At 35.1% G+C, this 25,043-nt stretch overlaps 1 protein-coding gene and 1 non-coding gene across 2 annotated transcripts; both read right to left on the bottom strand.

Annotated features, from left to right (window-relative positions):
* Positions 1-3,367: 3,367 nt before the first annotated feature.
* On the bottom strand, positions 3,368-3,474 carry LOC123721424. Its single transcript, XR_006756229.1, has one exon. It is a non-coding gene; the product is annotated as a U6 spliceosomal RNA (small nuclear RNA).
* Positions 3,475-13,614: 10,140 nt separating this feature from the next.
* Positions 13,615-14,662, bottom strand: LOC106709677 (GS homeobox 1). Its single transcript, XM_014501526.2, has one exon. The coding sequence runs from the start codon at positions 14,512-14,514 to the stop codon at positions 13,615-13,617; it is 900 nt and encodes a 299-aa protein (XP_014357012.2). The 5' UTR covers positions 14,515-14,662.
* Between the last annotated feature and the right edge of the window lie 10,381 nt (positions 14,663-25,043).

Below are 25,043 nucleotides of genomic sequence, written 5' to 3'. Positions count from 1 at the left end.
CAATCATATTCCCAGGGAGGACCTGGAGTGGATCCCGCTAGGAACAATAAGACGTGGTCGTCCTAAACAAACTTGGCGGCGCTCAGTGGTAGCCGACATGAAGACAATCAGGCTGACATGGCTCGAGACCAAACGCAGAGCCCAAGATAGAGCGAGCTAGCGACGCACTGTGGACGCCCTCTGCCCCACTACTGGGACATAGGACATTAAGTCTAGTAAGTAAGTTATTGAAATACAATATTAGTAATATTAATGTTTTGGAAAATTTTGTTCACCCAAACAACTTATTTTTTTTAATTATAATATGTTGAACAAGTGATACTCCTTACGTTACCACGCGTTAAGTATCACATTTAATATCAGCTAAAACTTAATATACACTTAATACGAGCTTCATCCATACTTTACGTTGCAATGAGCTGCGAGCACTCCAGACGTCGCTTCATGCCAGCATACCGGAAGTAGCAGGGGGGAGCACTGAGCACTAAGCAGCTATTGAACGCAGTTCTATCTCCCTACACTTAACTTGCGCACAGACACTCAGCGAACTAAGCACGTGATCGACGCGAGTACTTCGCAATGAAAGAGTCGTTACAGATTACGCTGATTAAATGTTCATTGATGATGTCTTGAAAATGTTCTATTTAAATTTACTATGTCATTAAGTTACGTCTACAAAAGAATTTTTTGCATTGATAAACAGCATTGTATTGTATTTTAGCTGTTGCCCGCGACTCTGTCCGCGCGAAATATAAAAAAAAAAACTTAATAAGTATCCTATGTGTTCTTCCAGATTATGTTCTACATCTGTGCCAAACTTCAAAGATCCGTTGAGCCGTTCCGGAGATAACTTCAAACAATCATCCATCTAAACATTCGCATTTATAATATTAGTAAGCTAAGTTGTTCTTTCTCTTTTCTTCTTTATTTATCTCTTAACTTCCGCGTTACCTATATTCTCCGACTGTCTTTATTGCACATAAATAAAGAAGATAGTGTATCCCGAGTCGTAGCTCCTAAGTGCGGGTAAATTAAACAATAAATAGATTCAGGTCTCGTTTGCAGCCGGTCACATAAAACCTGTTACAATCTATCCCTCAGTGCCGAGCGCCGTGACTGTTACCGGAACAGGAAAAGCATTAGAGATGACTTATACGATTTTAAACTGTAAAAAAAGTGGAATTTATAATAAAGATTTAACTAGTAACATTGGGTTCCCGAGAATGATAATTGTAAAAGCATATTGAAAGGATTGCAGGAAAAGTCAAATCCGTGTTGCTAAAGTGAGAGGCAGTGGTGGTAGAAGACATACTGAACGAAGGCGATATAATAAGTATCCGTAAAAAGAGTATCGTAATAGTGAACAGAACTCGGAATAACATTGTTTAATTGTCAATAATATTTTTCTTACCATAAGCTACTCTATTAATTTCTTTGTTAGGCATTTGAGAAGCGGCGTTTGAACATTTAAGCAGGTTTTAATAATGAGTTAGGACATGTAAGCGCCACCTGCCGGAGGGAAATTATATTTTAGCCAAAGTGGTCTTGCAGTTACACGATCTGAATATAAAAGTTTAATAAAGCTGTGCTCGAGCTCCGACTGTATGTTGAACATTAATGGATGTAGAACATTATGTTACTATTATTAAATAACACAAAATAAATATGGTACTAAAACATGAAATATGGTAAATTTAAAGAGATTAACAAAAGAAATTTATGACGCGAAAGTGGGCGACGATGTCGGTTGGGGCCGACGTCGCGTCGTCCCAGACGGACTTTTACTGTCTAGATTGATGAAGTGCTCAAAAAGGGCGTCATTAAGAGCACCTGAAACCGACGTGCATCTATGTGTAGATGTATGAATGTAAGAATGATGTCGCCTCGCTATTGCGGCGAATCCAGGTGGCCGTTCGCTCGTTTGCCACCTTGTGCTATAAAAAAAAAGAAGCGTGGAAGGCCGCGCCAAATGGTTAATAATTATTATTAATTTTAACACAAAGTAGTGATTGTTAGGTTTTTGCTACATTTTGTCTTTTCTTAAGACGTACTCAGGTGGGTATTGCCATTAAAAATAGCTTAAGAACTTGTCAGACGTGACAAGGAACCTCTCAAGATAACAAGGGACCCAAAAGTGATTGACTGTTCAGTGAATAAATGATGAATTCCTTTATATTAATAAATCTTCTTCTTCTAATTATAGAAGAAGAAGATTGACTCTTCGATGGCGATGTCAGTATACACAGATTACACAGCACACAGTTTATGTCAAATTTAATTAGTTAATTTGTTTTAGTATATCAATTACTTGACACGTGTAGTTTACGCTGCTTAGTTTTCAGACAGACACATAAACATGTAAACTGTAAGAGGTGTTCAACATAACTAAAGAATTTAAACTTGAGTCGAGTCTTTATCAGCCGGCATTCAGATTTCACGTTTGACCCAATGAAGCAGAAAGAATAAACAAATTTCGAGTAGGCTCGTTTCAAAAGCAAAGGTTCCTTTTTGCCGAATCTTGAGTTAAACTTGAGAAAATCAAACGCGCTTTTACATTTCGACCTTTGCCTCTATATTTATATAATGCTCCAGTAGGTATTTGTTTGTTTAACTTAGAATATAAAAGTGAAAAATTATTCATATTTCAATACAAAAGAGTTAAGTTTCTATCCCCGATGCTATAAGCAAGAAAAAATATTAGTACTACTACGTATACTCACTAGATCTTAATAACTCTTTTATAATCTTCCTTAATATATTGTTTATTGTAATTGTAATTATAAAAATATATTTAAATAAATTTTTAACCATAATTAATGTTTAAGATTCATTAACAATTACGTAATTAAGTTTGGCGCTAATGTGCCAGCGCACTGGAAGCTTTGACTTTACTTCTTGTGGAATAATTTGTCATTGTGATGCAAATGACGGTAATTGTTCCGTGAAATTAATATGTTCGTTAAATATTTTAATGTAACTTTTTAATCATGTATGATTATCTGCTCTAAATGTAGTTAACATTTCACAGTAATACGCTGTTTATGAAATTATGTCATTATTTATTTATTCAGAATAGACTTAGTAAATAATATTCCATGAATATATAACTTCCTAATGAAGTTGAGTTTGCGAAGGCTTGATTGATGAGGGCTTCGTGGCGTAATTGAATGTGAAGCAATTAGATTGATATTGTATTTCAAGTCATAGTAAGGATTCAAACGTTGCTTTAAAATGTGTATAAAATTTGTAAAATCGACAAAAAATACTCTAATCATTCAATAAAATTTGGTTCAAAGGTTTTATATCACCTATTAACATAGATATAGGCGTCGTCATTAGTTCAGTGAATCATTTGCGAGAAACTCAAAAAAATGTGGAACGCTTCACGATTTTGCGTGTCATCCTTGCGCAGGGGCCATGCTAATCTTCTCTGTATCGTTCCAATTTTAGTATATGTACTGCCGAAGCAAGTACATTAGCTAAGGACGTTCGAGCGTATATATCCTGATTGTATGAAAAAACTTTGATAGCGTGTTTTAGGATGTCTTCTAAGGGTTAAAATAATTTGACAAACCAAACTTTTCTTTTTATAGATTGATTTTTCGTAATTTTCTTTAAATTATTTTATTATTTTTACATTGATTTTCCACTCCTAATTTAAAGTTTTTAACAAACAAAAAATTTCAGATACTTTAAATACTTTGTTATAAAAAGCGCCATCTATGAAGTAATCAGAAAATAATTTAAATCTAAATGAAATTGAGAAATGTTAAATGTATTTTGTGTAATTTTCATTAATAGTTTCCCTTTTAATGTTTTTTTTTTTTTAAGTTTTGATACATTAACCAAATATGTATTCATGAAATTAGTTAATTTTATTGTGAGTTTTTTTACCGTCATCTATTGTTTAGTCTCATAAATGCGAAGTTGTACTTTTTACTTGGTGTTCAATTTTTTTCATAGATGGCGCTAAAACCCAAACTTTGCATATTTGGTCAGTAAAAGTAGCTACTTGCTAGATGGCTCTTAACACAATTAACAAACTTATCCTGCACTTGATTTGCACAAATAAATTGTACGTCTTAAAGCAAGGCGAGCGCTCCTGGAGGCAAAGCTCATGCGATCCCTTACTTTAATCAGGTTTTTGTATGAAAGATTTTTGATTGTACTCAAAGCTGTTCAACATCGATCAACAATAATGTTTTCAATTGATATCTACATAGGTATCTACGTAGTTAGCCACTAGAAGTATAAAAATTTCTTCGAATTATAACATATATAAAAACCTTTAATTATGTTTCAATAGACCCGACTAGCTGTCTTAAGGTATATTTGAAGACATAGTCGCAAATACTAAATTTCAGTAGAAATTAATTACAGTAATTGAGTTTCTTAATTAATGTCTGTGACATTTCATGTACCGGCTGGCACCAGCTCTCATTTGTAACCTTGTTTATCTTGAATAAGATTAGTTAGAGTAACGTATTTCTATTTTATATATAAAAGAAAGTCGTGTTAGTTACACTATTTATAACTCAGGATCGGTCGAACTGATTTCGCTGAAAATTGATGGGGAGGTAGCTTAGAACTAGGAGACGGACATAGGAACTTTTTTATCTTGTGTGCATTTTTTTTATTCCGCGCGGACGAAGTCGCGGGTAAAAGCTAGTTTAATATAAAAGATAGTTGTACTATTTTAACTATAAGCTTGCCTATGAAATTAAATTAGCCAGCGTTCGGTAGTCATGGAATCTTTCTTGAATCATTACTTGTAACAATCGGTACTACTAAGTGTCGTCTTAAAACTAAAAAACACGATGTGATATTCTTGTTTGTTTCCCCTGGCAACACAGGTTGTATATACCCTGGTCGTCGTTATCTCTTGCGGCACGTCCTCGTCTCTCCAGGATCCCGCTTAATAGCCGCGTTCGCCTGTTTCGGGCCTGGAATGCCTGTAATGGTTGTTTTATTACCCTATTTATTAATAATATTAATGTATAACTGACTAACTAGGGTGACTCAGTGACCCGAAGTGGGCCTTGGCCGCCGACACTAAATGTCTCTACTTTCTCCGATCCCTCGCCGTCCCGACCCATTCTCGGACCTGTAGCTCCCGAAGATGTTACCTATTCACCTCATCCATCCAGCGATACCTGGGACGGCAAACTTAATGTATAATGATTTTTATAAGATTTTCTTTGAGTAATGTGTGGATATTCTTACAATAATTGTTTAATACAAATTATAAATCAAACATGATAAAAAATAGGGTTATCATTTTATTTTATAGAATTCTGCCTCTCAATTATTTCAGTGATGTATCTCCCTATAATAAAATGATAAGAGTAGGGCTAACGGCTAAATGAAGCGAGGTGTAGTTGTCGGTATAATTAACCAACGGGGCCGCCACGTGCCGCGAGCACACACTGCCTTGTTTGTTTGTTTGTTTGTTTGAGAGATTATTAATCCAAGGATATGAAGCAGATATGTATAAACACTGATAGAGACGTCATTAAAACCCACTCCACAATACGTACGAATTACTTAACTATGTTTATTTAATTCTATTATTAAATTTTAAAAGAAAAATATAACTACAAAGATATAAACGTTGTAAGTCATTGGATTAGACAAAGACTATGTTCAGGTTTTTCTATTTAGCACGATCGTTTCTCTCCTTGTTTTATAAATCTTCACTCCACATACAAGTTCGATAAATTATTAGTAAAAAGGAACATTATATTAAAAGTTAGAAGACAAGTACGTATAAGAAGAAAATGTCGACAAGACTCTTCGGGAGCGGGATCTTGTAATTGGATAGTGTTTAACGAACCGAAAGCGTCGGATGTCAGGCGTAGAGTAGCGCAGTCGCCGCTCGTCAGCCGCGAACCTCGAGCCAAGATAAAAAGCTCCCACACCGTGCACTGCGTCCCCTGAGTTGGAACTAGTGCTCGGGGCAACGATCATATCCAATCGTATTCACTACGAGTTTTAGAAACGGAATTTCTTGTGTAAAATACACTTTTTCTTTTCTGTAATATGAAATCAACATTTTCAGTATCATGATAATATCTATATTTTTAAAAGTGTGATGGACATAAAAATGTTATCAAAAAACTTTAACAAAATCGATAACGACTTAAATGGACGCAACACGCGTTAGCTCGTAATGGATTGTAAAAGCCGTCGCGTCATGTCGGCTAAATGCCGATAAATGCCGCGCCGGTATTAACCGGCAGTACTTCATCGACAAAAAGCTCTGAGTTTTTACATTCATTTCAGTAGACACGGAAAAGTTTATAGAAAATTATTTTTATCTCCTTTAAAACATCTTGATGGGAAAAATAGCCGATAAAATGAATGTTGGTCATGGAAAGACAGACATAGAGTGGACAAGAATTGCGAGTGTCGCCCAACTGTTTCTCCTCGTAGTAAAAAAAAACATGGACAACAGGCTGTCAGCCTTCGATAATCGGAGGGGTTCCTCAAGAAAAAGAAATACGCAGATAAGAAAGATGAAAACTGACCACAAGAATTTACTCCTATGATATAAAGCTCGTTGATTGAAGCTCAGTAACAAAATGTGTAGTGAGCCGTAAAAAAAATTTACTGAGTTATCTTTTCGGATAAAGAATGTTCCTTTATCCCTAAAGACATAAAACTATCTCCATTTCAACGAATACACTATTCCTCGAAGTCGGCAACAACGTACAAAGTATCCGGCGAGTTTTGTAGCAACTTCTATGAGCTTTATACACCAAGTTTATCGTTACATCTTTCGTTACAGTTCGTAGGTTCGTAGTTTCGAGAAAGTTCTTACGAGTTTAAGTTATGCAATATGCCATTTGTTCTATTACTTGCAAGAATGATTCTAAAATGGAAGTTATTGTATTTGTTATTTCAATAATTGGAGTACATATTTATCGTCTCGCATCTAACATGTTCAGGTACAGGTAATATGGTCAAAGTTTATGTTGACTTGCAAAACTGTGGGTCGTCGTGAACGGAAGTAAGGTTTGAAATACATTAATAGACCTATGTTGTGGGTCGATTTCACCTGTCCGGAGTCACCGTGAAATTAGTCTCGTACTCACCACTACATAAGCACTCTGTTACATTGAAAAGACCAAGCGGTAATGTCAAATCTTTTCGTTATTATTTTTGAATTAAATTTGGCCCGACAAAGATAATGTTTAGCGCCGCTGATTTCAGCTTTCACATATGTTTATCACAATTCAAATAATCATGTCATAGGTTCGAAAATTCAAATTAACCTCACTTTAACACAAAACGATTTCATTCAGTTAGATTTATTCCATAACTTTTATTAGCTTTACGCTACGCTTGTCAGTGAGGAAGTTCCTTATAAAAAAACGATGAAGGCAATGAGAAGTAAATCGCTTATTGTTTCGTGTAATACGTTGTTGATAGCGGTTCGATGTCGACACCCACCGATACACATCATTGCAGTGGTAGCTGGCTGCTAGGCTGTGGGTTGGGGTGCTTGAATTAGTACAAAATTGAACTTTGAATACCATTAAAGTTATAAATAGTATTCATTACATAAATGTTTATTGTTATGTTATTAAATGTCTCAAAATATTGACCTACCTATTAATTACCTGCATTCAGTATAGTTGCGCTAGCATCGTAGTTTAGAAACCTAGCATAAAGACCTCTTCTTTCCCTCTTCTATTTTGCACGATCGCAGTTCTGTTCTTGCTCACTTTTACTTATACTTTCAGATATTCTTAATAAGGCATTTCATAAGTATGTCACTTATATAACAGTTACTTGCTATAAGAATATAAATATTCTCGATGTTTTAATTTTGAAATCAGCTGCCGTGTGAAGTGAACCATGCTCCTATCAATTACATTATAAATACAACACAAGGGTTATCTACAGAATTAGAAGGGTTATCTGCATCTCTTTGTCGGTCACGTAGGTGTGTTTGTTTGTGTGTTTGTGAGCGACGGGTATTGGCGGTATCTAATAACAAAGCTGTTTGATCTCGCCGATGTGTCAGATCTAATTGAACGAGTTCTTTGCTAAAGGATTAATATCATCAAACATTATTTGATACTTAATTCAATTGATAAATGAAACCCTTTGTTTTGTTTTACAATGTTAATATTTTGATAGTAAATTGGGAAAAGTTTTCATTGTAAATTTTGCATCTTTAACTTTTTAATTAAAACAAATGATATAGATTCAACGATGAAATGTATTTTTCTTAACAACGAAAGATTTCATCCTTAACCTGATTTATAAAGAGAATTTTGCAAACATCAATATAAACCACGCAATATAGAGCGCGCATATCACATTTTAGTCATTATTAATTTGTAATGTTATAACGGTAAGGTTTGTAATTACAAAACCAGAAGTTTGTTAGAAATTGATTGAATGTGAAGAAACCCTCGTCATGTGCCGCGTCCTGACTCTGACCTGAGTACATTAGTAACAGATACTATTATCTAGTGTTGTGACTCTTCATTAACTCCACGACGACAGTAATAAAGTAGGTAGGCTCTCGAACTGATATTTCTGATTTTTTAATTTTTGAAGAATACGCTTAAAATCTTGCTGAAGCATTATTTATACCAACTTCCTGTATTAAATTTGAAGTAGGTATTAACATGAAAGCAAGCAAAGATTTCTTAGAGTCAAGGAGAAAGTCGTCAGGCTTCGATTTCTGAGAGATAAGAAGATGAATACGCGCGCCTTGATACCCTTATAAAGACGAGCCCTTATAAAGACAACTTAAGAAAGAAAAGAACTTTTAAATTATTGTAACTAACAATTAACTTTTATTAAGTTCAAAGACTTAATTGAAGAATACTGTTTCTCTATAAGTAACAAAACATTGATACTACTTTAGGTTTACCCGTGTAATAAAGTAGGTTAACATTTATTATATTAAGTAAGAGCCATTAAAGTGGTAAGTAATTTAGGCTCACGTGTCAGTGCCGTTCACCAGGTGGAGCCACAAATTGATTGGGGGTTTAATGCTGCGGAAAATAAAGCCTATAACGTGCGTCGGGGTGTCGGGGGGTCGGGGGGTCGGGGGGTCGATCGTATTTTTTACCACAAAAAAAGTATATTGTAGGGTTTTGCTAACGGTCAAGTCGCGGCCGACCGGCTCCGGACAATTTGTCAGTACGTCCGCTGGGAAATGTGCGGTGTAAAATGAGATTTCTAAATTGCGTAGCTCACAGATTTCTTGTTATCAAATGTTTTGAAGGTCAGGAATACTAAACAATTATAATATAAAAAGTTCATTACCAAAAAATTAAAAATTAAAATATTTACGATACATTACATGAGATATGAATGAAACGTGTTTCCTTGCTCTGCCAAAATAAGTTGAAAATCTTTAAGAAAAAAATTAAATGGATGTTCAATTTTGTTGATAATAATATTGGAAATTCCAATAAGAATTCTGGATAAATCGAATAAAATCCCAAAAAGTAATTTAAAAACAATCTAAACGTGAAAATTGAATTCGAGTCGGAGACGATTTCGTCTAATTTCGAGGACAAATAGCGTCCAATTCATTGTCTCGCGGCGCGCCCTCTGCCGGCTCAGCAGGAAATTGCCACGATTGAATACGTCACGATACTATGAATCCTCAAACACTTTTTAAGGTGCATACATAAAAGATTTAGAAGTGACTGAAAAACGTAGCAATTGATTATTTATTCTTACTCAAACGGCATAACGTCCACACAGAAACACACTGTGTTTTCCTGTTTGTTACTTTAAAACTCTATCTACTCTCATTTCATATTATTTATTTATTTCTTTATTTAATATTTCGTATCTTGTGAAACCGGATTAAAAACTCTCTTTGACTCGTAAAAGAAATGGACTCGCAACAGTAAAATAGTCAAGATTTCTTTTTTAAAATTCGCTCAAAACAAATTGTGTGAGCATACCTTTATCCTCATACGCAGTTGTATTGTGTAACGTAGACGTAGAGGATCGTTTGCGGATATTGAGCGGCCGCTTTTATAGACATTGAATTTGAGGAACGTCTGATATAACTTGATCCTGACATACGGCGATTGTTTCCCGACGTCCCGGTTATTTTACAGCACCGATGATGGCTTGTTTACTGCACCGACATATTGGAAACCGTGTATTGATTGCCCATCTCAGTTTTGTTTGTTTTTTACCGTTCTAGCGGGATTAAATTTATGCTATTATAAAACTGTTTGATTAAACAGAATAAATACGACAGTGTAGAGATTTTTAGGAAAACATTGACTGAAAATGAGCATTTACAAAAAAAAAAAGTTATTGTCAATTGTCATCACTTTATTTCAGATTTTTCGACATTGGATATTGACGTTATTATTGACCAGTAAGAGTTTGCTTTTTAAGCCAATAAAGGGGTTAATTTTGAAAACACAACTGTAGTATAGTTAGTCATATAAAGGCAATGTAAAATGATCTTACTTTGTTCTCGTATTGCAAACATTGTACACATCGGACACCGTATCCAATTCCGATCTAAACTTTGTTTAGCAAACACACTTTGAAACAAATTTAAATTTCCATTTATCAGGGATCAAACCCGATCTGTTCGTTCCGCTACCAAATGATATAGCGTTCTATTGTGTATACCATTCCCGTCTCTACACCGACTACTATTCTACACTCTTCTAACTCAAAACGTATACTTTGAAAAATGAATTTAAATTCATTGCGTATAGAGTTCAATTTGCTAAAACAAACTTTGTCTCAAACAAAACATATCCAGAAGGATGTTTACTTACAAACTAAACTCTAATTGTTTTGCAATAAAGTTTCAATTCATTTGCATGGCATTTGATATGAAAACATACGCTTTGATATCTGTGACCTATTAGGAATGACAAAACATACGGTTGTCAGCGTGATACGGGATTTATTATCGAATAGTTATTTTACGCTTTATTATTTCTCTCTACGCTCTTATTACATACGAGATAAAGTTGATTTTCTCGTAATATTTGCAGGTTATAATGACAGCATTGTACTTTTATTGTCGGTGTAGCAAATAATAATTAAGGAAGCGTAACAAGACGTGACGTCAGATGTGTGCGTTACTGACGAATGCTTTGTGCAAATCGAGGACTGCATGAATGCAATGAAAGGATACATTTGCATGATTCTGTCATTATATTGCCACTGCTGCAGTGTTAGCATGTTTAATTATACGTCATTGTCTCCGTAGCTTTTACCACTTCATTGTCTGAATGACATACTTACAATGTCATGGTAATGGGTTTAATGTTACTGACGCACGAATTAATTTCTTTTTTTGTATTGAAAAAAATAAAATACTACAATTACCTAAGTTCAATTGGCCGCAGTTTAAAAAAAAACTACTTTGTTAGGTGTCTACCCGATAGATGGCGTTGTCGTTTGTTTTCCAAGCTTTCATTCGCTACGTTTCTAATGTCATAAAACATATTGAGTGGTACATGAATGACCTATGTTACATCCCCCCCACACCCACTCACCACCCTCACTCGTTAGCCGGGACATCGCTTCAACAAATAAATCACAAACAACGACTCGCCGACAGCTCGGAGTTCGGACGCAAAGAACCCGCTGATGAAAAACAAATTCCGCATTCAAAATGGCTTTCCGAACTCAAACAGATACCAATGAAAATCGGACGCGTGGCGTTTTATGGCTTCTGCTAAATGATCCTGTAGTCAAAAAATAGTTTATCAAACAAATAAGACCTTTATTACATGCCAATACGAGTTCTATTGCAAAATTTCAGCTGCACTTTTAATTGTGTTGCCGTGATCCTGCACGTGCAGCGTTCATGCGTTTGGTAAACTGACTTGATTTACAATTTTAAACTTTATGCAATTGAGTTAAAACATATAAATATGTCAATTTCCAATATCTAGCGGTAAATTAATAGATTAGGCCGCGTGCTCCAAAGATAAATGTTTTCGACAAATAATTACGTTATTTGATTTTGTATGGATGATGGTAGTTGCGCAAACATGGCAGCCGTGGGCCGTGGGAGAGAGTTGGGCCGCTGTTGTCATATGTCGGTGGCTAATGCGATAATTGAGGAAGAAATAATCGAATCAATGGAAACATTAAATGTAACTTAACTACGTATATAATTTTGAGTACAATTACCTTATATTGGATTAATTATTATATCTCATAAAGATATTCTAATATTAATTGTTTCTAGTCTATTTCAGTTAGTAAAGTCTGACTGTATTAGCTTTGGTGACTAAGTTAGATGGAATTTATTTTACAAGAATAGTTAACTGTTTTTTTTATCTATTTTACCAGATTAAGGCTGTTGACCACTCCACTATAAAGTAGATTAACGCATGACTTCATTAATTACTTCATTGGAACTTTTAATTGTTTTTCTTTATATATATTTTTAATCTAAAGCTTTCTATAATTTACTAAACAGATTAAAGCTCAATGAATAAAAAGAATGACGTGATGTTTTTGTCAATAAATAAATGAAAAACAAATGAGTAACGAATCTCCGCGACGTATCGTGTCGTGTCGGCGTCGTGTCGTATCGGCAACAACTGACGCATGATTCAATAAAGAAAGGGATTTCCCGGAATTGGAGACAAACAGTCGACTATTCATTGAACCGAACGAAGCAATCAATTTTCCCATTGAGATGTATTTTTCCTGCATGACTCGATTTTTTTGTTAAGGGTTTGTATGAAATAATTTTAATCAGATAAAGTAGGAATATTTCAGAATTTGTGAAGCTAGCTGAAGGCCATACTTAATACGAGTTTTAAGTTTATTTAATCTAATGTTAAATCAACCATCTAATTATACGAATAGCAATCATTAAAATGAAATGAATGACGAAAGAGAATTTTAAAAATCTTTTTGTTTATTTTCGTTGCCCTTGTCTAAATGAACAACAAAGGGACAAGATCTAATTGTCATTTGGAATTTCATAAATATGTCATTCAGATTCCAAACAGCTTATGAAATTTCTAATCCCCTCGTGAAATGAGCCGCCGCCGCCTTTACTCGGCGCCAATAAAAATACCTCGGCATTGCGATTCAACTCTCCCCTGATGTACAATCAAACAATTTAATTTACTTCATAAAATTTATTATACCTAACGACCAGTAAATTTATGTCAGAAAATATACGCAATTTCTCTTATTCACAATACAAATTCACAGATTTCAAACAGTCTCATTCATAAATTATATATATTTACAATTGTAACAGTTTTCGAATTACTCGAAAGGCCGTCTCTCCATTGTCTTAAGTTTATAGTCGAGTTTCTCGAATCCTATCGTTACAAATAAGTTTGAATGGAGTTGTTGTTGTATAAACAACAGATGAAACACGACCTGTTATCATTTGAATTCTCTTAAATATGAAATCTTTCCAAATTTACAAGAAAATTCACAACCGTGGTAAAAATGTTAGATAAAAAATATTTTACAGTTTCTTTAATATCAATGATTCAGTCTTTGTGTTAAATTAAAACTATAAATGACCTTTAATTCTGCATCTAATATTTCAAAGTGTTCATTTCCTGTATTAATGTTGTGTACTCATGTAGTCCGAAAAAGTATTGGTATTTTGTTAACTCAAGAATACCGAGAAAGGTTTTGCACTTCGTAACTATCATTATCACTAACAACGTCTATGTGCTCGCTGTCGTTGTCACAGGTCGCGTCCGAGGTCTTAGAGCTGCACGATGTCTTGGTGCAGCAACACTTGTTGGTCCTGCCGTCGGGGCCGGCCACCGGGCTCTCCTCTTTCTTTAGCTTCACTCGCCGGTTTTGGAACCAGATCTTCACTTGTTTCTCGGAGAGCTTCAACCTCGACGCGATCTCGATGCGTCTCAGTCTCGACAGGTACATGTTCATGGAGAATTCTCTTTCCAGTTCCAGCAGTTGTGTGCCGGTGAACGCGGTTCTGATCCTCTTGCTGGAATCTTCCTTGAGCGGGAGTCGCTTCAAGTCCTTAGAGTAACCCGGTAGGAGCTCTTCGGGGTGAGCAAGTGGCGGGCTTGGCGTGCCGTTGCGGCTGTCGCTTGACAGCGACGGCGATCGCTGCCCTTGGTTCTTGGTCGGCGACATCGCGGTGGATTTGTACGGGTGGTGGAGGTAAGGTGACACTGATTTTTTTCTTCTGCTCACAAAATTGATCGGTTCCTGATCATCAGTTTTCATGTAGGTTTCGGGTGCCAGCGCTTCGCCCTGAGGATGTTCATAGATCTCATGGTGGGGAGGCAGCTGGTGCAGTAGAGGATATCGGAAGTTGAGATGCTCCAAAAAGGGTCGGAACAGATCGGGCGCCCGGTTCTGTTGCTGCAGCCCGAGGCTCAGCAAATTGTTCAAGTTCCCCGGGTAAGGGTAAGGCATAAATTTGGGTTGAGCTAAGAACGTGGCGTAAGGGTGCAGTGGGTCAGGGGACATGTCGGTCTTCTTGGAGTCCTTGGGGGCGTCGCTGATCAAGGTGTCGACGAGGAAGGAACGCGACATGTCGGCGCGGGTGCGGTGTGCAGTAAGCGGTGTGCGGTGCGCTCGCTGCGGCCTCTGCTGGCCGACTGGTGACGAGGCCGCGAGGGGTGAGATCTTCTAAAAGTAACAATTACAAAAACTACCCCCACTTAGTGCACCCTATTGTAAACAAACACAATAGGCCTCACTCGAAGCGTTTTGGCAATTACGTGGCCCGTCCCACCCTTTTGTCGGCGAGCCGTCAGCCCCAGCGATGTTGCACAGAAAAAAAACTGTATTATTATGAATGGAACATTTTAGTAGCTATGAATAATTTTGTATAGGACGCTAACATCACCAATATCTATCTCATTAAATCCAATTTTCACTTCAGACTCACGCACACTTCTTGAGATTTGTCGTTTCTGCTTACAAGGTTTAATATTTATGCCTATTACATTTCAGTTATGAAGATCATTTTTATAAAATACATTATTTTATTACAAAGAACAATTTGAAAATTTGTTTAATATAACGTTTTATTTAGAAGTTTCTGAATCAATACTATTCAGCGTAAATATATGAACTGAAGACGAAACAAAATTACCGTAGACTCATTTGTAAACCAAAACTAATTTGAATTATTACATCCAAATTTTATTTTGCATAAAAATTAATCGTTTTATTGGATTAAGAATGAAATTCTCGAAGCGAATGTTAATGTTTAAAGGCAAAGTATCAAAAGCTTTCGTTCCCGCTACAGCACGGCGTATTAATTAAGTATGAATACCCTATAATATGAGCCGTATGCTGCGCGCGTGATCCTGATACTTGTAAAAGAAATCTCCGCGCATAGGGATAGGGTGGGTACTTGGTACTGGGTACATTAGCTCCGCCCCCTGCGAGCGGACCCCGCGGACCCGTTATGAAATATGAAAGGGTCCAAATGTTTGGTAGCAGTATAATTGTGAATCAATTTATGTTATTATGATGTCAGCATTAATTTGTAAGTAAGCCTTTCAACTGCGCCGAATGCTAAGTGTTTTGTTATGGTCTTTGTAATACATTTAATACTTTGGTTCACGTCCCTTTATATGAAAATTAAAAAGTGTTTCAGTCTCACAGAGATGTTAATTTTTAGCAAAGGTATATGTAAGTCTTATTTAGGACTACATTATGTAAATATCTTTTGTATGGGTTCGCAGTCGCACGTTGTACACGTCTGGCTTCAAAGTGGTTTATTTATATTCAAGTCTTTGGAAGTGAAAATACATCGCAATTGAGTGAAGTCTTTTGTGTCTTCGTTTATTTGAACGGATCGGCAAGAGGATTGGGAAAATTTTTCATGAGTTTGGACCCGGTTAACGTATATTTTAACACAATGAGTAAAATTGCTGTCTAAAACGATAAATTCATTTAAATACTTTGTTAACGTTTGGCCGAAAATGTTTATTTTTTTTCAAACATTTCATATTTCTACATAGACTGTGTGTTGCTATTTGATTCAGTTGATGCATCTTGCAAAAATATACTTTAAAGTTCATTCACTATGAATAACAAGAATAATATAAAGTTGTCCATACTGATATACTAAAGAGGAAAGATTTTTTTGTTGGCATTTGATTCCGAAACTACTGAACAATTAATTTTAATTACAAAAATTTTGAGTTTCGCGCAGACGAAGTTGCGAGTAATTGCTAGTTCAAGATAAAGAAGGCTTTCCGGTTTATTGCATTAGAACGCGTAAGTTATAAAAGAAGTTATAAAAAAATAACATCGATGCACGAAAGAGTTGCTAATGTCTGTTTGTTTAAACACAACGGATCCGCCATTATTGTAGAAATCTGACAAACTCAAACATAATCACGAATTCACGACAACAAAGAGCAGATAACAATGTATCGCAAATATTCCCGCTTCACTACCCATCATGGATATCTGCAAATATCTATGTAGACTTTATTCTGAAATAATAAGGTTGAGAACTGTGTAACAATATAACAGACGCCCTCGCAAATCTGATGGCCGGAGAGATACAGATAAAGGGTTATGACGCAGGTCGCGTTTGGGGAATATTGTGTTATTGCACTACGACCGACGGGGTCGCTATGGTCGACAGACTGTCAGGCCCGCCAGGTGAATAGACCAGCCTTTATATCAGCTTTTTGTTAGATTTTATCCCAGTTTGCTATTATCTGGGTAGTTTTTTTTTATTGTTTACTATTTAACTATTGTTTGCGAATTTACGAGTACAAGTAAAACAGTTGAATGATATCTTGAATTAAATAAGTTTACAATTGACAAGATTAATGTATATTTTTACAAATTTCCAGTAAATGTGATACGAACACAAACATACATCACATTGGAAGCTCCTTTACATTCATTCATCTCAAATTTTCAAACACAAAAGTCAATTGCAAAAATCCAATAAAAGAACGGAAATGAGCTCGGAAAGGTAATTTAATGACCACCTGCGCCGTGCGGTGATGCGGGGGGCACGGACGGGGGACACGAGGGGTGCGGTGACATGGTATGGACAATGGTTTCCTAGAAGATGTCATTTAAACGACGAAGCAATGTCGCCCGACTGTCTGGTGTCGGCGGGACGCACTTGTCCACTTCATTCACAATTTCCACGTTCATTCATAAACTACGGCACCATTGAATGGTTGAATACAGATAACTTACAGTATAGTGGAGTGCTTTGTTCACTTGTTCGTTACAATTGGATTTGGTGTCTCTGGAACTTTCAGTAATGAATAGAAGTGATTTTAAAATAGATTAAGTTTTGTTTCGGTCTTTCTAATTGACTTTCGAGTGTTTTTTTTGGCTTATTCAATTCTAATGAGCAAACGAAATCGTCTTGATTGTGAGATATATGTATGTATATTTCATTATTTGTATCTGTGGCGGGACTTACTTTAACTATCAGTCTAGTCTGGTAGTTGTAAAAATGAACCAAGATTTATATTACTCACTATGTAATAATAATTTTAACTAATAGACGAGTCTATAGTCATTTGTTTGTAAAAATCTATCACCTGTCAAAAACTACCTTAAAAATGAAATAACAATTTTATTAAAAAAAAATATTGGTTTCAATATAAAAATGTCAAGTCATCACCGGTGTAACTTTGTGCTTGTAACATCAAAGCCCGAGACTTAATGGACGTCGGACATCGACCCGGCCATTGCAAGTTTCGCGCCATTTATTATTTATTAACAGTTAATTAATATTGATAGTGTAATTTTTTATTCTTTGCATAGGTTTAGCTCTTAAACTATGATGTTGAAGTTTTATAGATATTTTCCTAGAAAAAAAAGAAGAAGAAAAAGTGGTTTATAAATTGTACTATGAATCTCAATATTCCAATAAAACCTTGATATATATATAGTTATCTCTTTCTATCTCCATGGGGCAGAAACATAAACAAATTATACATATTTATTTTTCTTTTTTCATTAACGGTTGCAACCGTTGATTCAAGATTCGCTACACTGTCCAAATAGGCCAGTAAAAGTTAATAAAGCATGTTAGGAAAGCTTTTAAGTCAGGGTTGTGCCTGCGTCAAGTCGCACGTGCACTCTCCATTCGAAGGCTAATATTATTAGTGTGGAATAGACAAGCGTTTTAGTGAGGGTGGGAACCCTTTCATTTACTTTTTTCCGTTCTAATTACAGGGCGCCGTGAAATTGACAATTTTCCCGCCGACACTTGCCAGCGAATATTTGGATTACTATTGACTGGTATTTTATATATAGTGTTTAAAAGTAAATATTTTAAAAGAGTTTTTACTGAAATATCCGGAATAGAGGGTGATAAAAATAGTTCTTCAATAGGTATACCGATTAATGAATTAAAGATTAATAACTCAACAATAATGTCTATGTAATTTCCTTAAAAACTCTCCACTATAATATACCTTACAATATAATTACTTACATATGTTTTTAAATGTTGAAAATGAATGAAAAGTTGAGAAGTGAGCAGAGGAGTGGTTCAGAATTCCCATGGCACGGCTCGTTCACAGTTCGTAGCGCCCTATGCATCAGAACAGTGTCCAATCAAGTTTTCTGTCAAATCAAGTACCTTTTAAGGTATTGACAAATTGTCGAGTATATTTTTGTGTGGTACAAGTGAACAAGAGAAGCGATTTTCGTTAGTAGAAAGTCTCACATCGAAACAGAAGGGAATAACAATAATAATACCAATCCTGTCACGTGCGATGACAACCAGACGTGTTGAAATGCGTGATAAGCACACATATGTAGAGCATCGTGATTCTGACAATATGCGTAAGAAAAGAAGCTATTGAACAATAGCTCCGCTAAATAAGAGGCCGCTATCGCTTATGACTGGCGTCACCCAATTTTTTGCACAATGTCACCCTTACCGCAAGTACAATTCAGAATTGTATCGGCATTGTGTTTGACGTACAACACAAGAAACGCTTTTTCAGTCGCATTGTCACATTCGCTGGCGGTTTTTTTTTATTATTTTTTATAACTCCTTAAGCTTTGTCGACAATCCGTTCAGCGGGAGCTTTGTGCTTTCATTCGGATCGAGTGCGGATTGTTTATTGATCCTTTAAGACTATTTATTCATTTATTGTTTTCTTTTAATATTCTAATTGACATTTAGAATGTTGGTAATGTACACGGTTTAAGAAGTTTGTTATTAGTTTTATTTGTGTGAAGTGTTTTAAGAACTATGATTAAAATCAAAAGTGTACTACGTATTTATGGAAATTTTAAATAGGTAATGAATTTAAACAATTTTTTGTTTTAATAGAAAGAAACATAAAAATGTTTGCCATGTATACAAATAGCTTTATCGTTTTAACTTAACGCAGACACCAAATTCGTCAACTCATTTGCATTTTGAAATAACCTTCAAAATGCATCTTATTTTTATAAACATTTTTAGATAAGTTTAATGTAAAAGTTTAATTTATATAACTCTCAATATTAGAAAGTACAATAAGAGTTGTAGTACCTACAATTAATCACTGGCAGATAAAGTGGGTCTGTAACAAGCAGTATGACGGTGCAGAGAGCAGCGCGAGGAGTGCAGAGTGAACGGTGCAGTGCAGAGAGACGAGTGTGCGAAACAAATTGTCCGCAGCGTGACACATCAGGAATGTAATATGCCAGACTTGTAATGCACCGCCCGTGACAACTCCCGCTATTTTTACGACAAGACATATTATGAGCTTGTTTTATTATTACTTTTAATTTTAATTTAATCCAATCATGCGCCATTTTAAAATAGTTTTTATGGAAGAAAGATCTTAATTAAAAAAAACAATGTCATAATAAAATAACATGGCATTATCATAAAAGAACAGAATAGTTAAATGTATATTTATTTATTGAGTACTCTTAAGAAAGAAATGTCAAAATATTAATATGTTTCTGTCAAGGAAAATCGGATCTAACTTCGCTATTTCTGTCTCAATACTTCGGTATAGTGCAAATATTGAATGCGGGGGTAAAAAAGAATTAAAACGCTAAAACCCTCGTAGTGACACCCTGCGGGCTATTTCTGTTCTCATCTCTTAGTAAATATTATAAAGAACGGGTTATTTATAGAAATACAACTTGATAAGTCATGTTTCCGTTTCCGGTGTATTGTATATTTGTTTCCTTTTTACTTTTGGAGTATTTTCCTTTTAACTGGGATCAAAAACAAAATAAAAACATTACATTTTTATCATTGTATTTGATGTATATGTAATAAAGTAAATGCCGTTGGGATTTACTTGAAGAATTATCTTTTATACCTTATACATATATGGTTATTTTTCATAAGCCTCAGTGCAACCTTAGTTAAAAAATATACGTAATGGACATGCGTTTACTATGTAACATGTTTTAAAGTAACGACGAAATGTAAGTGTAGTTTAACGTCATTTCCGGTGTCCGCGTGGCCGATGACACTGCTTCCGGCGCCAACCGGAAATGAGATGACTCGGTAATACCCGCACCGCTTAATACCACCTCCATTAATGTTCACTTGTATTGTAATTTCATAACAGTTTGACAAACTTATAATAATAAGTATAGCGTTTACTAGAATTAAAAAAATAGTAGTAATATTTCGCCGTGAAAACAATACAAAAGTGTTACTATTTAAAAAGAAGATTAAAAGTTTAATAGCAAAGAAATACTGCAGAAACCGAGTAACGGCTAAAATTTTAAGCTAGAAAAAGAACTAATGAAGAACTTTATAACTTTTGTGTAAAAAGCTTAAAACTGTTGCGATGAATGGTTTTTGCCATTCAATTATGTCTTATACAAGTCATTCACACATAAATGAACGAAATGTAACGCTGGTGCTACTCCCATCTCCGATCTCCGAACACAATGGCGCGGCATTTCACGGTTGCCTCGCATTATCGCTAACACGGCGACTAGAACACCGAACACCGCACAATACGAGACATAACTGCTACTTGTGTGTAAATGGTGGGCACAATACATTCGATATGGCATTAAATTCATTCATAATCAATAAAATATCAGGCGTTTCCAATTATGAGAGTATATTTCAGTTACCGTTTGTTTCGAAGACTAAATTCCCCGTTTAAAATATATTGTTATCTCTCTTTTGTCAAAGATAATGACAGGGATGACGATGTTTTATAAAGAGATTTAGATCTCAGAAATCAACGGTTAGTCATATTTCAATGTTGATCACTTCTATGTAGCGTTACTATCTTTGGAATATAATATAACACAGACAGATTACAATTTATATATCAAGTGTTAAAACTTCAGACATTCAAATATACGTAGACATAATATCTTAAACGTCTTGGCAACCACCTTACAGTTTTATAAAAAGGTACGCTTGACCTTTATAGGTACAAATGTAGTTTTCATAAAAGTAATTTAACAAGTTTTATAAAATGTTTTTGTGTGAAGAATTAAAAACAAAGAAATCTCTTGTTCAATCGATATTAAAGTTTTTATATATCGTAACCCTCGCACGAGGTCCTCGGCTCGTGCAAAACATCTGCTCCCCGGCCAGCACGTCAGCCCGCCAAGCCGCCGTCTATTTGTCACGTCATTAAACGTGCTAATGTCACGCTTTACACTTATTATCCATCTTTATATCATCCCGGACAAAGCATTTTATGCCAAATAAAATTTGTCGCTCCGCCCCAACAAAATAAATATCCACGAATCTCGAAAGGTCGAGACAAAAACTGATTCCACTCAAAAAGGCCACCGAATGTTATGTGAATTGAAAGATTTATTTACGAATACATTGTTTAATTCCTTTCAGAGTCAAACAATAAAAATATTTTTGAATTTAAACAAAATTTAGACGCAGTTTGTATCAATTAAAATAAAACATCTGATCTGTCTGTATTTATTTTCAAAAACCACTTCTGTTTAATTTATCTAAATAAATTTGATTTTTCTATAATACCTTATGTTTGTGATTGTGATTCTTTATTTTCTTTGATGTCTTGTGCATCGCCGCTTCTTGTGTCAACACGATCTAAGTAATATGGTTCGAAGACCGAAGATTCTCTCTCCGGCATACCGAAGAAGTTGATCTGTCCGTACACGGCCGACTCCACTCTGCACCATGACGCTATCAAGACAACGAGAACAAACAGGAGCCTAAACATCTTCACCTAAGATGACACAAGGCCACTTGTCAAATAAAATCTGTAATCCATATGTTTTTCTTTATATATAGTCTATTCGATATCAACGTGACTAAGAAATCTAATATGAATAAAGTAATTTATTTTGAAATTAGATATTTCTATTATATCGTGGTTAAAATTACTTTGCGAGAAAATTAATTTAATATTCAATATAAAATAATTTTACGCTGTAAAACCGTGTCTTGAATAACGTTTATTTGCATCGCAGGTACCTATTTTTATTTTCTTGTTAGAAGCAAATGGCGCAGGTTCTAATGATTTGAATTAATGTAAAATAAAAGAACCTTTTAACATTACCTATATTAAAAAAACACTTTTTACTTTTTATTTTTGTAATTTTATTTTTAAATTTGAGTTTAATTATTTAACGTGCTATAAGTTGGATTACAATACGCTTTTAGTGATTAAAATTTTAAAATGTGTCGTTAGGGCGGAGTCGCAGTGACGTCACATCACAACCCCGCCCTAAAGAGAAGGGGCAGGCAGGTGCGCATGAGTTGCAACTAGATATATCGAAGATGGGCTTGTAGTTAAAGTTATTTTCGTAATGTTGTGATTAAAGAAAATTTATGGTAAAATGAAATAAAGAGTTTGACTTTAGGTGTACCTTTGCGATATAGTTTCCAAAAACAAGGGAATGTAAAGATCCAAACATGTCGTTCCTAGATTTCATATTGGAATGATTGCCACCATAGATAGACAAATAAACCTGTAGATTCGCAAAACAGTTCGTTATGAAAAAAATACTTTTAACAGTTTGATGTCCTATAAAATAAAAATGTAAAAGCATTTGTATTAAAAATATGTAACACCATATTAAGTGGTGCGAAGATAAACATCTCCCTGAACACCTATAATCGTTTAAACGGCAATAAAGCTACAATTACATTGCAACAAAGACTTCAATGAATGTGTAATAGGAAACTCATTCAAGTCGGCGATTTGACGGCGCTGAGTGTAACCTGAAACTATTGTGACGACCGACTACTGACTGCCTAAAGCAATGTACTATCGCTCAATCAACTCTTAGCCTATAATTCGAAACGTTTTATTGCTTTACATAATTTGCATATATTATTATTTTAAACGATTTACTAGATTGTATAATTATCGGTATTTCGTTTATTCTTGAGTAGCGTTAAGCTTTTAAATCTTAACCTAGCTAACATTACTACCGCCTTAAATCCTTTAAAAACATATTAACAGAGCTGGGCATTAACTCGTTAATCCGTTAATCGTTAATTAACGAAGTTAACATTTTGCTTAACGGATTAACTTTTAAGTTAACTTCAAAAAGTGTTAACGCTTTTGTTAACTTCCGTTAATAAAAGTCCGTTAATCGTTAAATTAGAAACTTGTAGACGTGCTGTCATTTTGTTTAAATTACGCGCCACGCCACGCTCGTAAGTTCAACTTTGTTGGGCGACTGTCGGCGACTCGAATGGTGAACGAACGAGTTGATGATTGATATATGTGAAGTTCGCGTGCAAGTGTGATGCATCAGAGCGTCCGGGAAAGACGTGACCAACAGGACAAAATCAAAAGAAGGCTCTAAATAGTGTATTTCATTACGAGTATATAAAAGCAAGAGTATGTAATAGCCCACATTCCGAACGCTCTTCGTCCCTGCAATACGCCACTCTTTGAGCAACTGTATTAAAACACTTTTTTACTCGTGCTTTTTCTTAAGCTTTTCCAAACTCGTCCGTTCTCTTTCCCAACTGTCAAAATAATGTCTATTAAAAAGAAAAAACTAACCACGATTTTTACAAAAAAAAATCATTGAAGTATCTATGATTCATGCAAATATTTCTAAAAAGAAGCTCCTAATTTGTTGCAATATCAGATTTAATGATTTGATTGAATGAATTAGGTTAGGTTTCATTTTATTTCATCTCATTAAAATTTCATTTTCATTTCATATCAATTAAAATAATCTACTGAAGATTTGGCCGTTAAGGCATAGTTCCCTTTGCCTACCCAGAATGGGTGAAGAAAATAAAAAAATCTCTGTTTTTATTCTTTTACGGTTGGCGCCATTTTTCAAACATTTTAGTTAGTTGAGTTTATTGTGTTTTTATTATTCTATTAAATTGCTTAATTTTTTCGCAACTGTATTAAAAATGTTGTTTAGTTGTTTAGTACACGTGCGGAACTGTCATTACAACTTGTTCCAACTGTCAACCATCACCTTCGGCTGCGCCTCGGCTCGGGTAGACATTTGTCGGAACTCTGCAATGACAGGCTTTCCGCACTCGTAATGAAATATACTATAATGCATTCATACTTGTCTCTAATACTTATAGAATGTATAGTCAAATTACTATTTTAAACAAGTGTCGCCACAGTAAGTGTGAAATTAGTATGTATAATTTGGTATGGTTAACTGTTAACGATTAACTTTAACTTGCGTTAAATATTCGAGAATTTAACGCTTTAACGATTAACGAAGTTAATTTTTTAATTAACGAATTAACGATTAACGAAGTTAACTTTTCGATTAACTGTGCCCACCTGTGCATATTAAACATGTTTATTGTAGGTGTTGAGGTTGTTACATATATGCCTATAAGGAAGATCGCCGACGCAGCAGTTCGTTGACTTCGCCGCGACCCACTTAAGTGGACACGAGGCGCTGAGGCAGCATTGGCACCGATATTTCGTAATTATTAATTGTAATAGATTAAGCAATTCCTTTCCTGACTTCGGAGGGAACGTAGCATAGTTAGTAATAAGTTTTAATTTGTAATTTTTAATAATTAAATTAATTATAAGAATCAATCTCGGTTTTTTTTGGAACCTTCGGCTGTGGCAAACATAATTGGCGCAGTCGGTAGGATACTCGCGGGTCTATTGCGAGTATAAAAGTCTTCAAGAATAGAA

The sequence above is a fragment of the Papilio machaon genome, chromosome 11, assembly GCF_912999745.1.
Source record: "Papilio machaon chromosome 11, ilPapMach1.1, whole genome shotgun sequence".
NCBI classification, from domain to species: Eukaryota; Metazoa; Arthropoda; class Insecta; order Lepidoptera; family Papilionidae; genus Papilio; species Papilio machaon.
This window is presented reverse-complemented; position numbering and strand designations above follow the sequence as displayed.

What these genes read in the sequence shown, in the direction of transcription:
- LOC106709677 (XM_014501526.2), bottom strand. Translation starts at nt 14,514, where the DNA reads ATGTCGCGTTCCTTCCTCGTCGACACCTTGATCAGCGACGCCCCCAAG.